Raw genomic sequence first — 14,432 nt, 5'->3', positions numbered from 1 at the left:
CTGCTTGGCTGTATGTAGAGCACAATGGTAGGCACCAATGATGGCACCCATTTTTCTAGCACTCTAAGATTTACAAAATGCTGTCTTCCTCACAGCACTGTGGAGATGACACTATGTATAAATGTGAGTTGTTATCATTGTCAGCTCATGTTTGTACCCGCTGCCTGACTCAGAGCATTGTGAGTCCCTTCCCTTCCTTGTAAACTTTTAACTTCTGTAGAGCCAGGAGGTGTTTTTCTATAATAGTTTGAGATTCACCAAAAAAATGATATAAATTGACTCCTCATGGAATGTACCCAAGAATACTGGGCTTAGAGTCTTTGGACCTGAATTCAACTACCGGCAGTTATGTGCTGGTGAATAAGTCACCCAACCTCCCGGGCTGTTTCCTTATCTTTAAAAATTGATGATTGGGATCCCTAGTCCACTGACCTTGATGTGTTATGTAGGATAAGGAGGTTTAGAACTGGAAGGGATAGGGCCTTAGACATCAACCTTTAATTTTACAGGTAAGGAAACTGAGGCCCAGAGGGAAAGTGATTTGTGGGTACATGGCCAAGTTAGAAGCAGAATAATTTTGAACCCAAGTCTTCTGATTCCAAATCTAGTGCTTTTCCCACAAAACCTCTAGGTTGTTGTGAGAAAAGTATTTTGTAAATGATAAAAGTACAGTACATGTGGGCTAATAATAATAATACCACCAACCCAGGGACCCTCTCCCCCATTCACACACTCACAACTCACTCTCCCTCTTCCTCCCTAACTCCCCCCCTGCTCTCTCTCCTTTCTCTCCTCTCTCCCTTCCCCCTCTCCCTCTCTCCCCCTCCCCCTGCCTCTCTCCTCCAGGGACACAAGGCAGCCAGAAAGGATACCCATTGCCACTGCTAGCTGGAGTGGGGGAGGGAGGTGGAGAAGGGAGGGCACTTAAAGCCAGTGGTGGGCATCCGGCTGGCCACATTCGGCTGCTTAATCCGATCAGCACAGGGGGGATGGGAATGTGAAGGGAAGAGGAAGAAGGGAGGTTTTATAAGGTTGGGAGCAGGCAGGAAGGGTGGGGGGGAGAGTATAAGGGGAGGGAAGCTTAAGGACCCAGAATGGGTACAGCTTACACAAGAGGGGAAGAAGGGAGAGATATGGATTTATGTTGAGTCCAGGGTATCCCCATTGTGACTGCCAGAGCCCTGTTCAGCTACAAGGCTTCCCTTCAAAGTTCTCTGTAGTGGCCTCATTAAAGTTTACCCATCACCCCAAGGGAAAGGGAAAGATCCAGCTGATAGTGGTAGCCAGAGCCCTTTTCCCCTCCTCTCCCTCCTCCTCCTCCGCCCCCTCCTCTTCCCCCTCCCCCTCTCGTTCCCCTTCCTCCTCCTCCTTCCCTCCTCCCTTCCTTCCTTCCCTCTTCCCCCACTCCCTCCACCCGGACACACATACACCTTTGGACTCCCTGCACATGCGCCACAGTTCCATATGTCACGGTGACACGAGGCTGCTCCCGGCTGCCTGACCCCCCCATTGTCCTGCCAGGGGAGTGAGGATGCAGGGAACAGGAAGCGGAGCGGGGGGGGACCGCCATCTGCCTGTGGCTCAGAGCAGCAGCAGCGGTGGTGGCGGCGGCGGCAGCAGCAGCAGCGTCTTTGTTTGGATCCCGGCTGGGGCCGTGGATGTTTCTTAAGGAATCGCTCCCAAAGTCCTCGCTCTTTGGCCCTTGCAAAGCTCTGCTGGGTGAAATAAAGGATTTGCTGTGTGTTGGGGGTGGGGGGAGTGAGTGAGGAGGGAGGATGGAGCAGGAAGAGGGAATCCACAGGGGGAGGAAGATATTAGGGGGAGGAGGGAGGACCAGACTACTCCCATCTTGACCAGGATATCCCGTCTTTTTTTTTTTTCTCTCTCTCTCTCTCTCTCTCTCTCTCTCTTTCTCCTTCTCTGCCTCTAGGGTGTGTCCACACAGATACAGGCAGCTCCCTCTCCTCCCCCCATCCCTGTCAGAGATTGTACCCGTAAGCTGACACTGTGGGGAGGTGTGTAAGGGAGAAGGTAGAGAGGCTGACTCCCTGAACCAGAGCTGGGAGGGAGGGGTTTGTGCTGAGTGTCAGTATATGTGTGTGTGTGCATGCGTGCCAGAAAGAAGGGGAGAGGGAGAGAGAGAGAGAGAGAGAGAGAGAGAGAGAGAGAGAGAGCGCGAGTGAGCGCAACAGAGAGACAGAGAAGCTGTTCATGACCCAGAATGTGGGTGGCTGTGTTTGCAGGATAGCTAGTAGAAAGATTGTGTGCATGAGCCAGAGGGTGGGTAGGTTACTCTGTGTGTGTGTGTGTGTGTGAGTGAGAAAGAGAGAGAAAGAGAAAGACAGACAGACGAGGCAGAGGCCCGTGCCCAAGGGGAGGGAGACAGCTAGGAAGAAGGAGGTGGGAGGCTACTTTCTCCCTCCCCAGGGTGACAAGACAATGGGGACCCTTCCTTAAGGTAGTGGGGGTGGGGGCGGCGAGAAAGGAAGAAGCTGAGTTGGAGGTACATGGGGGGGGATGCAGTGGCAGGTGGGTGTGGGAAGAAAAGGACTGTGCAGAGTAAAGGGGGCTAGTGTGGGAGGGGAAGGAGTGGTTTGGCACTCCTGAGATGGAGGAAGATTGTAAGCACGGGAGTGAAGGGACTGTCTCTACCTGCGGAGTTGGGGGCTGTGAGCCAGAGAAAGCAGCCGTGCTGGAGAAGGGGACATGAGAGGCAAGACCGAGAGGGTTCAGGACAATAATTTGGAGCTAGGTGTGAGAAACTGAGTTAAGCCGAGGGAGAGAGCAGGAGAAAGGCTAAGGTCTGTGGCTGCCTGCCCACCCAGAGGGCTTCATGGAGAGGTTATTAGGAAGATGCGTTCAAGAAGGCACTGGGGTGAGTGAATCTTTGTCAAAGGAGATAACATTTCAATTCTGAGACTCTAATGGGGCCTCCCACTATTTCCCTAATAGGTGCCATGGTGACAGGCGCTGTAAGAAATACTTAGATGAGAGTGTTGGATCTAAGGCTCAGGAGAGAGCCCTGGCCATCCCTGGGGCCCCTCCCAGCTCTGTCTTCAGAGCAGAAGGTCCATTAACTCAGGGGCTGGGAGTTTGGTTCGCTGGGTTTGGGGGAGAGGAAGCCACAAGAGAGAAGAACCTTCTCTCTCTGAGTGGAAATGCTGCCCCTGGCTCCAGCCTTTTTGGTACCATTAGGAGTCTTGATGAAAGGAGTGTGTGGGGTCTTAAAGGAAAGAAAACCAAGGAGGGGAGAATTCTCTCTCTCTCTCTCTCTCTCTCTCTCTCTCTCTCTCTCTCTCTCTCTCTCTCTCTCTCTCTCTCTCTCTCTCTCTCTCCCTCCCTCCCTCCCTCCCTCTCTCCCTCTCCCTCCCTCCTTCTCTCTCCCTCTCTCCCTCTCCCTCCCTACCTCTCCCTCCCTCCCTCTCCCCCTTCCCCCTACTCTTTCCCTCTCTCTTTTATCCTCTTCCTCTTCTCCCTCCCACCTTCTCTTTTTTCTGCTCTCCATATGTCTGTCTATCTGTCTGTCTCTCACTCTCTCTTTTACCTATCCTATTGATGTGAATCCGTCAGCTGCAAGGATCAGGAGTTATCTACCCTCCTTGGTCCTGTCCCACCACTGTCTTTGCCAACTAGGGACGTGGGTTTTGTTCCTCTTCATTAAGGGTGAAGCTTTTCACCCTCTTCTTTTGAGCTGGGGATGCTGGGGTGGGGCCGGTCAGCAGACAGGCTTTGCCACAGGCTTGCTTCATGGCCTTGGATGTTTCCCCCCTGAGCCCCAGTTTTCCCTTCTGTGAAACGAGAGGATTGAATGATCATTAATCTTCCTTTCCAGATCCTATGACATGCCTGAGTCCTGGGGAAAGTGGATAGGCCCATTGGGCAGCTCCAGGGCGAGGCTTTGACTGGGGGCCCTAAATCTCTGCCCCTCTTGTTTCAGATGACTCCTCGTCAGAGAGTTGCAGTGGGAACGGCTCCTCGACGTTGAACCCCTCCACCTCCAGCAGCACCCAGGGGGACACCTCATTCCCCGAGATGAACGGTAATGGCGCTGTGGCCCCCATGGACTTCACAGCCTCGACGGAGGACCAGCCTATCAACCTCTGTGACAAGCTCCCCGCCTCTCATCTCCCCACCTCTTACCCAGCAGACAGCTGCAGCGCCGACGGGCTTCGAAGCAGGGTGAAGTATGCTGTGAAGACAACCCCAGAGGTAAGTCTGAATGACAGGGACTGACAGACCATGGGCCCAAATGGAGGCTGTGGCCCACAGAGTCATGGGCCTCCTTTCCTCCCCTCCATATAGTATGGATTCCAGGAGATTGAGAGTCCTCTTGCAGTAGAAACTATCATTCCTGTAGATTTAGGGTGCTGGGCTCAGAGCCTGCAGAAGGAAGATAGCAATAAAAACAGTTTCTTTTTACACTTCTGTAGGTCTTTAAGGTTTTCAAAGGAGGAAACTAAGGTGCAGGAAAGCAAGCTATCTTGCCCACTCCATGTCTAGGTCTCGTTATTTGACACTAGACTGCAGATACATCCTTCGGGGGGAAAAGTACTTTCCCACCTTGGCTTTTATTTTAGGTCATAACAGCCCCATAAAGGCAGTAGGAGCAGACATTCATACCCCTGTTTTTGAGTTGAAATGGAGAAAGGAAGCCTGACTCACCCAAAGTCACACAATTCATGATCAGACCTCAGACCTCAGTCCCAGGCCATTGGCCAGAGTGTCCATGGTGCCAGGTCATGGCTGCTCCCTTCTCCACTGGACAAAAGCCAGCAAAGAAGGTTCCTCTGCCCCATGGTCATCTGCATCCTCCGAACTCCCAAACTATACCTTACTTTGGATCGTGGTATCATAGATTTAGATCTGGAAGGGGACCTTAGAGACCATTTAGTCTCACCCCTTAATTTTCACAGATGAGGAAATCGATGTCCAGCAGGGTTAAGTAACCAGAGGAGGAATGGAAAAGCTGGGATTCCACCCCAGGAAGTTGGACTCCAAATCAGGGTGCTGCCTCACAGGGTTCTGGTAAAGTGGATAGAGTTGTTGGCTTAGACTCAGGAGGGACCTGAGTTCATATCCTGCCTCAGACACTTACTAGCTATGTGATCCTGGGCTAGTCCCTTAACTGCTGTATGCCTCAATTACCTCATCTATAAAATGGAGATAATAATAGCACCTGCCTTACAGAGTTGTCAGCATCAAATGAGATCGCATACTTTAAGTGCTTTACAAACTTGAGCATGCTATATAAATGCTATCTAGTAGTAGTAGTAGTAGTAGTAGTAGTTGTTGTTGTTGTTTGTAAGCCTGAGACGTTAATGATGATGACCATGTCTCCAACTAGTCTGTATGAATTTAGGCCCAGTGTGGGGGGGTGGCGCTGATGGCATGGCTGAGCCAGTAGTGATATCCCAATCATCAAGTCTGAACTCAGGTGCCCCATGAGCTCATGGCAGCATGAAGGGAATAAGATTCCCTTAGAGTCCAGGAAAGTTACCCTTGGCAGCTCCTAAGAACCATCCTCGTGTTGGGGGATTGGAGGTGGAGGAGAGGCCTGATGTCTGCTTAGCAGGAAGCCTGAAGTAGTCAGGAAAGAGGGCGCCAGCTCCATTCTCTCAGGCCAGCTTTTGTGGCCTTGGGACAAGAGAGGCGGTTTGTCTGCCCTTGGCAGTGGCCTCTTCAGAAAACAGACTGTCATTAGATTCCAGGAGCTGGCGGATAACAGAGAAGAAGGAGCCACGAACGCATAGATTCAAGGCCCTGCTTAGTTGAGAGCTTCCTTCCTACTCTAAGTCCCATGCACCATTCACTTGACTTATTGCCTGCCTAAAAGAATCCTGGGAATCGGCACTGGCGAGAGATTGGATGGTAAGCCCCATGTTGTTGGACAGCTGGCTGCTGTGGCCTGATCGCCTGGAGTCTGAACCAGTCACCAGACTTGAGGGGAGGCAGGACAGCATGAAAACACACATCAAGGTCTGGAGTAAATCAGAGGCAGCAGAAAGGCCATGAGCAGAGAGCTTGGAGATGAGGATTTGGGTTTGGGTTGTTAGGTCAGGAAGCTGGGACCTGGACACTGTGGAGGTCAGGGAGGCTTTCTGGAAGAATTTGGGATCTGGGATCAGGAGACCTAGGTTCAGGCCCCACCTATGTCACTACGTTGCTGTGTGACCTTGAGTGAGTCATTTTACTTCTCTCCATCTACACAATGTGGGGCAGTTGAGGGAACATAGGACTAGATGATCTCTTAAGGTCCCTTCCAGCCCTGAAACTATGTGATTCTATGACTGTGAGTAGTTTACTGGTAGTTTACTTACCCTGCTGTAATCTCAGTTTCCTCATCTATAAAATGTAGATGATGTGGAACATTGGTAAGAGCCCTGGCTCCAGACTCAAGAGGACCTGGGTTCAACTCCTGTGCCCAATCCTTACTCCTTGTGTGGCCTTCACTTCTCCACTTCCTCATCAGTAAAATGAGGGCTTGGACAAAATGGTCTCCAAGGTCCCTTCTGGCTCAACTCTGATTGCCTATTCTATAGGGCCTTTTTTGTGAGGGTTGGAGGCTTTAAAGGGTGAGGGGCAGCAGGCCTTAAAGACTGGGAAGTAATGAGTGTCAGTTGAACTCGGCATGAATGAGCAAGTGTGTGTTGTCAGAAAAGGAGCAGGCAGCAGCCGATGCATTTTGTCTCGGCCGTGGCTGTGTGGTCTTAGGGGCAAACACTGGCTGGAGCCAAGCTCCATGTTCTTGAGATTGTGACAACCAGCTTTCTCTGATTAGTGCCTCCACCTAGCAATGTGACCAGCCAGGGCTGCCCTTTAGAGTCCATAGCAATGAATGGGACAGTGGACACCAGCCAGGTGGATGGGAGAGAAGAAATCCATTTGACCCTAAACCTCTAGCTGGAAGGGATCTTAGAAAGCATTTAGTCCTAACCCCTCATTCTATAGATTGGAAAACTGAGGCCCAGAGACACTGAGTGATTCACTGGAGGTCATGTAGTCAGACAAAGCTGGGATTTAAAGCCAGGTCCTTTAGCTTCCAAATTTAAAGCTCTTGCCATGGTTCCACAGTCTTGGTTTTTAGAAGGACTCTTTGTACACTGGGTAATAGTAGTTCACCTTCTGTAGTCTTTACATTTTAAAGAACACTTTCTTCACCATACCTATAAGTATTATTACCCCCATTTTGCAGACACAGAAACTGAGGTTCAGAAAAGGACAGTGGGACCACTGCTTAGCAGAAGTCATGTTGGAGCCAAGATTCAAACCCATGACTTTCTACATCCAGGGTTCTTTCCCCTGTACTCTTGTGCCTCTCTCTGTGTGGTCCCTGATTCCTAGCGGGTTGTGTCGGGGGTCGTGAACAGGAGCCAGGAAAGTGAGGAGAGAAAGGCAGCAAAGTCCACACAGACGGTCCTGAATCAGGATCTCCGGAGTGTAGGCGGGTAGCCGTGTGCTTAGAGTGGGCACCGTGGGGGTGGGCACCCCCGGAGAGATAACTGCCCAGTGGTTTTCATTCATTTTTCCCCCTTGCCAGCCATTAGTTCACTTGTCCCTTTACCAGTTTGTTCATTCAACTTAGCTCAAGCTCCTACAATGTGCCCAGCCCTGTGTAACATGACGGAGATGCCAGCTAGAAACTGTCCATGCCTCAGAGGCTGCACCTGACCCTAGCCAGGGACACAAGATGTGCAGGCCAAACAGAAGTGGTGCCTCGATCCAAGGAGGAAGGGACAATGAAGAGGAAAGCACCACAGCCCAAGGGTCTGTCCCAGGGCAGTCTGTGCTGAGGATTCCAGGAGGGCAAGAGGCAGGAAGTATTGTGAGGCAAGAGGAGGAAAGGAGAGAGATCCTTGGGAGGGCAGGGAAGGCTTCTTGGAGGAAGGGGCTTGAAGGAGAACCAGGATTGGGTCAGTACCTTTAGGAGAGGAGGAGCTGTCTTTCTTGTTGTAGTCTTAGGAGAGAACTTTCTTTGGGGAGGTCCCTGATACTTTTTTATGTGTATGTATGTTTTTTTTTTAATTTGATGCCAAAGGGATTTTATATCAGATTCATTTGTATTTATTTACCTATTCTTGTCATTGTTTCTTTCTTACATATTACTGATACAGGTCCAGGTAATAGTAGTTCCATCCTCAGGGACAGATATTATTAAGAAAAGTGTTGCTCATAGAGTAATAACAATAGCTCACATTTATATGGCTCTTTAAAGTCTGCAAAGGACTTTGATCCTCACAACATCTCTGTGAGTTTGATGATATTATTGTCCCCATTGTATAGATGTGGAAACTGAGGCTGAGAAAAGTTTAGTAACGCATAGCTGATAAGTGTTTCAGGTAGGATTTGAAGCTAGGTCTTCCTGACTCCAAGTCCAGCACTATACTCATTGTGCCCAAAGGGCTGCCCTGCTGTCTGTGAAGTGCTAAAAGAACCAGAGAAATACCACTCAGCACATTAGATAGACAGATCCTCAGGGGAAGGAGGACTTATTGGAAAGAATTGTACCGGGTCTGAAGGTACAGGTGGGCTTCACAATGCACCAGTGGGGCTTGGCTCCTGGATCCATTGATTATACGGGGTGTCTCAAAAATCTGAGTGCGGCTTTAATCTAACCCCAATTCTGAGCTTTAGCTTAAAGCTGCACTAAGACTTTTGGGACAGATACCCCACCCCACCCACCTTAGCTTAAAACTGCAGTAAGACTTTTGGAATACCCTGGCGCGCCCCCCCCCCATGTTTTTAAGCTTAAAACTAAGTACTGAAGTACTAAAACTTTAGGGACCTCCTGCATAACTTAATATACCTAGAACAGTACTTCTGTCACTCAAAGGCCCCTTCCACATCTTAGTAGAGAGTCACACACTGCCATGGCCAGAACAGATTCTTCTCCTGCCAGCCAAATCCCTGATGACGAGCTTCTCTGTGGTTAACTCATTTACTCCTCAAATGACAGACACATATGGTGCAACACTTCCACGCACCACTGGCGTTTCTCAGATGGTGCGAAATGCCCCCCTACCCCCACCAATGGGCCATTGTCCCGTTGTACACAGATACCAACCTCCTGGTCTGTATCAGTTAAGAGCCATGCACTCCTCAGGAGCCGCCCATTGTGAAACCTGGGTGAGGCAGAGAAGAGGTAAGAGCCGGAAAGCCTTCCTCAGGAGGGGAGGGCGTGCACAGCTCAGAGGGAACACCTTACAAAATAGCAGAAAGTAACACACATTGTGGCCTGTGTGCAGGAGAATAAGCAGAGCAGTCTGGTTCAGTTCTTACTTTCCACCAGACTGTGGAAGACCTTAAGTCCTGTTGGTGGGTGTCAGGTCACAGTGTATTTGGCCTCTGTCCCACGTACCTTCTCAGTAAACTAAATCCTGCCTTCTTCCATTGCTGGTAGAGGTAAATCAGTGTTTCAGGTAGGATTTGAACCCAGGTCTTCCTGACTCAAAGTCCAACACTATATGTACTGTGCCCAAAGGGCTATACTGCTGTCCGTGACGTGCTAAAAGTACCAGAGAAAGGCCATAGAGGTTTTAAAAAGAAGCCAGTGCTGGGAGTTACCCTAAATGTGGTCCCTGCCTCTCCTCAATTAGGACAGATCCATGATATTAGGCATGAAGTGTAAATTTGTGGATCATCCCTCCCGGGCCCTGTCCAGCAGATGAAGACTTTCTGAAGGGAGCAGCCTGTACTAGAACAGGGCCATGGAGCCGACAGGGGAACACTGGCATTACCACTTTCACTCCCCTCTCCCATGCCTTCCTATTTTTAAAAATAAATTTTATCCCTTCATTTTTTTTTCTCCCTCTCACCTCCTCCCCCTCAACTGGGAAAACAAAAAAACAAAACTAAGCAAATCCCTTGTAACAAATGAACACAGTAAAGCAAAACAAATCCCCACATTAGCCATGTCCAAAAATATGGGTCTCATTCTGCATCTTGAGTCTATTCCCTCTCTGTCAGGAGGTGGGCAATGGCCTTCAGCATCAGTCCTCTGGAATCATAGATGATCACTGCAGTGATCAGAGTAATTAAGTCTTTCAAAGTTTGCATTTACAATGTTGTTGGTTTAGTATAAATTACGCCCCACATTGGGTGCATCTCCTTGGGCAGCTAGGTGGTGCAGTGGATGGAGCCCTGGGCCTGGAGTCAGGAAGACTCATGTTCCTGAGTCCAAATCTGGCCCCAGACACTTACCAGCTGTGTGTCTCTGGGCAAGTCACTTAACCCTATTTGTCTCAGTTTCCTCAACTATAAAATGAGCTGGAGAAGAAAATGGCAAACCACTCCAGTATCTTTGCCAAGAAAACCCCAAATGGAATCAAGAAGAGTTGTACATGATCTAAAAACAACTCAGCAATAGTTTCCTGGTTCTGCTAACTTTACTCTGCATCGGTTCACACAAATCTTTTCATGTTTCTCTTAAACTTTCTCTTTATTTCTTACAGCACAATACTATCCCATTGCATTCATAGATCACAATTTGTTCAGCCATTCCCCAACTTATAGACACACCTTTACCTTCCATTTCTTTGCCACTGCAAAAAGAGCTACTACAAATATTTTCATGCATTTAGAACCTTTTTCCCCTCTCTCTGATCTCTTTGGGCTGTAGGCCTAGGAGTTATATCGTTGGGTTAAAGGGTATGCACAGTTCAATAACTTTTTGGGCAGAGTTCCAAACTGTAGTCCAGAATGACTGGACCAATTCACAGCTTTGCCAACAGTGCATCAATGCTTCACTCTTATTTTTAAGTACAGAATCTTGTTGTTTTTTACAAAATATCGTTGCTGAGCCATTTGGTTCTCCTTTCAGATTGAGAGTGGATTCTGTTATTTAGCATCAACTCCATTGTCAGTTTGGGATTGTGCTTTACTTTGGGATCAGGGCAGCCACTGGCAGAGGGAGAAGTCATTGGCCAAATACAGACCTTAAAGGGAAAAAGAGGGGAAATGGACAGTGGGAGGCTGGCCAGCAGCAGGAATCTTTTCTTTGGCAATCCTCCAAAGTATCTGTGCTTCTCCTGAAACCATGTTCTGCTCTCCTTTTTACACTATCCTACATGTAAAGACACTGCATAAATACTTGTTGATTTAAGAACAGGTCAAGAGAGAATACAAACTCTTCAGGAAATAGGGTAGTTTAAATCACTGCCTATTGTACACATGGTAAAATTGAGGCCCTGAGAGAGACCTGGCCCCAGCAAGTTGTTGGCTGAGCCAGAATTCAAATTTGGGCTCCCCAGGACTCCAGCCAACCATAGAAGTCCCACAGAGTCAAGAATATGAGGCAGAGACTTTGAGTAAGGATATATCCCAAAGTCAGGTCTCAGTTTCCTCATCTCTCAAATAGGGATAATCCTACACACCCCATGTCACAGTGTCAGATGTGAGGAAAAAACTGAAAAGACTCCAGGATGATATGATCATGGCCTTGAAGTGACCTCTCATGGGGAAAATGGCATAGACTAGGAGCCAATGGAAGGCTGGGAATGGGGATGACTGAGGGAGATTTTTAGGTTCACATTAGGGAAAGTTCGCTGACTAAACTGAGATGACCTGCTGCTGGTAGGGAGCCCCTCGTCACAGGAGTTCTTGAAGCAGAGGCCGGGTGACCACGTTCAGGAGTGTTATAGGAAGGGCTCCTGATCAGATACAAGTGAATGAGTTGATTTCTGCAGTCCCTTCCAGCTGTGAGTTTTTGTAATTCTGGATTGTGGGGGTCAGAGACAAGGGCCTTGGAAACCTAGACTACAATGACCACCTCCCTACCCCTTTCTCCTCTCCAGTCCCCTCCATATAGCTCTGGGAGTTATGACTCCATCAAAACAGAGGTCAGTGGCTGCCCTGAGGACCTGACTGTGGGCCGGGCTCCCACAGCTGACGATGATGATGATGACCATGATGACCATGAGGACAATGACAAGATGAATGACTCAGAGGGGATGGACCCTGAACGTCTCAAGGCCTTCAATGTAAGTTCAGGCCTTAAGGTCCTTGCTCTCATGTCCCTTCTACCCTGACCTGGATCCTGGGTCTCACCCTGCTCATGCTAACCCCGGGCCGCTGTTCTTTCCCACCTCTCCTAGTGTGCCTTCTCTTGTGTCCACTCTCCCTGCCAACCCACCATATCTTAAGCGTTACCATTTTCCTTCCCCTCCTTCCAGATGTTCGTGCGCCTTTTTGTTGATGAGAATTTGGACCGCATGGTGCCTATCTCCAAGCAACCCAAGGAGAAGATACAGGCCATCATAGAGTCCTGCAGCCGCCAGTTCCCTGAGTTTCAGGAGCGAGCCCGCAAACGCATCCGCACTTACCTCAAATCCTGCCGTCGTATGAAGAAAAATGGCATGGAAATGGTAAGACCCCTCTTGCCTTCATCTCCCTCCCTGCCTTCCCTTTTTTGTTGTTTATTTCTCACCCTGTATTAATCACTCCCCACCTTCCTCTTTCCCCTTCTGCTTTTTCCTTTGAGAGGGGCACTGTGCTTTAATCTTCCCATTTCTTATAGCACTTTAGGGTTCCCAAAGCACTTTCTGATAATCACCCTGTGAGCTAGGGAGTCTTACCCTGTTTTTTGTCCTAGACCCCATACACAGTCCGGTGAAGCCCAGAGACTCCTTCTCAAATTATGTTTTTAAATGCATAGAATCAAATATGTAAGATTACAAAGGGAACCAATTATGTCCAAAGAGTTATCAACATATTTAAAGCAAAACAAGAATGACAAAGTGAAGTCCCTGGAACCCAGGTTAGGAATCACTGCAGGAGGGGCAGCATTATCTTCCTTTAGAGATGAGGAAACTCATAGATGTACCTTGGTGTAGTCTGGTAGAGTGGAAACAGTGCTAGCTCGGGAATCAGGGAACCTGGCTTCAAATGCCACCTCGTAGAACTATTATCTCTGTGACCATCACCTGCCTTGGCCCCACATTGCTTCTCTGTAAAATGATGGGCTTAGAAGGGCCCTTTTAGCTCTAGATACATAATCCAGTGAAGTGCATTGGCTTGCCTGAGCATAACATGATCAATAACTGGTCAGTACTGAAACAGAATTTTCCTGATTTTGAGGTTAGCACCCCCCAATACAGTCTTTCCTCACATATAGCAGTGGGCTTACAGCAAGGAGATTTGGGTTCCAGGCTTGCTCATTGGCCAGCTATGGGAGCTGGGCACCTTCTCTCTGAGCCTCGGTTTACTACTTCTGTTTTACAGGTCTGTTGTGGTGGAAGTGCTTTGTAAATTATAAAAATGTTTTAATCCTGTTAACGTTTCTCTTTTCCCTTTCTTGTCCCTCTCATACCTTCCTATGAATATAAATTGTTGCATTTCCCACTTTCACTCCCTTTTCCTTATCCAGACCTCCAAAAGTCTTCCCAAAGCTGGACCCTTATTCCCCATCAAAGATGGGGAAGGAATGCTCCTTACTGACACTTTCTCTCTCAGGCCCTCCTCTTCTCTGCTCCCGAAACCCCCTCCTTGCCCTCAGACATAGCCAAGAGATTTCATCCCAGAGCTCTGGACCTTGTGTCAGGACATCTGAGTCCAAAGCCCAGCTATAACTACAGGTCTGACTCTACAGATTTAAGTTATTTATGAGCCTCAGTTTCTTCATCTGTGTAAAACAAAAAACAACAACAAGTTTAGGGTTTAAACTAGATGATTTCCAAGGTCCCTGCCTGCATAAACACCCTTTGGTCTATTTTCTAAGAGCACTTCTATTGCTGACATCCCATGAGGCTGGGAGCATCCTAAACTGCCCTCTCTTCCCTAGACCAGACCCACTCCTCCCCACCTGACCTCAGCCATGGCTGAAAATATCCTGGCAGCCGCATGTGAGAGCGAGACAAGGAAAGCAGCCAAGAGGATGAGACTGGAGATCTACCAGACATCCCAGGTACGGAGTCAGGCCTGTCGAGCCCTGTGGGCTTAGAAGGCAGGAGACACGCACCATCCCAGCTAGAGTGACCAGCAGCCTGGGGACCTGTGCCAGCTGAAATGAGCAGAAGAAAGCTGATGAGAGAATGAAGAAGGGGGCGTAAAGAGCCAGGGTGGGAAGAAGGGGTAAAAAAGTAAACTGTATTAATGGGTTCCCAGGAATGAGCCATTCAGGAGCCATAAGGATGATTCCAGTGGAAGCAGGGACCAGGGCACTGGTCTTATCAAGTGCTGGCGGCTAGAGCATCACAACCAATTTAGTTGCTGCTGACATTCTGAGCAGGCCACTGGTGCCCTGTGAAGAGGAAATGCAGGCCAGGCCCACAGTGGAGAGCATGGGATTCAATAATAATAATAATGATAATAGCTCCCATTTTGCAGTACATCCGCAGCTTACAAATTCCTCCCTTGCGCCACCCCTAGGAGATAGTCTTATCTTTGTTTTACAGATGGGGGTTAGTGAAGGAAATGTTTCATAGGAACCAGAGGCTATG

The 14,432-nt window shown here is 48.8% G+C and overlaps 1 protein-coding gene across 3 annotated transcripts in view; it reads left to right on the top strand.

Moving 5' to 3' along the window:
* Window positions 1-14,432, top strand: part of NOL4L (nucleolar protein 4 like) — a 200,443-nt gene that overhangs the window by 166,222 nt on the left and 19,789 nt on the right. For all 3 annotated transcript variants that reach the window (XM_020990731.2, XM_078150205.1, XM_020990732.2), the window contains 4 exons: window positions 3,938-4,209; window positions 11,790-11,975; window positions 12,168-12,359; window positions 13,775-13,897. In XM_020990731.2, the coding sequence (XP_020846390.1) occupies window positions 3,938-4,209; window positions 11,790-11,975; window positions 12,168-12,359; window positions 13,775-13,897 (773 nt within the window). The remainder of the gene's footprint in view (window positions 1-3,937; window positions 4,210-11,789; window positions 11,976-12,167; window positions 12,360-13,774; window positions 13,898-14,432) is intronic.

The sequence above is a fragment of the Phascolarctos cinereus genome, unplaced genomic scaffold, assembly GCF_003287225.1.
Source record: "Phascolarctos cinereus isolate Bilbo 61053 unplaced genomic scaffold, phaCin_HiC Scaffold_2;HRSCAF=192, whole genome shotgun sequence".
In the NCBI taxonomy this organism is placed as follows: domain Eukaryota; kingdom Metazoa; phylum Chordata; class Mammalia; order Diprotodontia; family Phascolarctidae; genus Phascolarctos; species Phascolarctos cinereus.
This window is presented reverse-complemented; position numbering and strand designations above follow the sequence as displayed.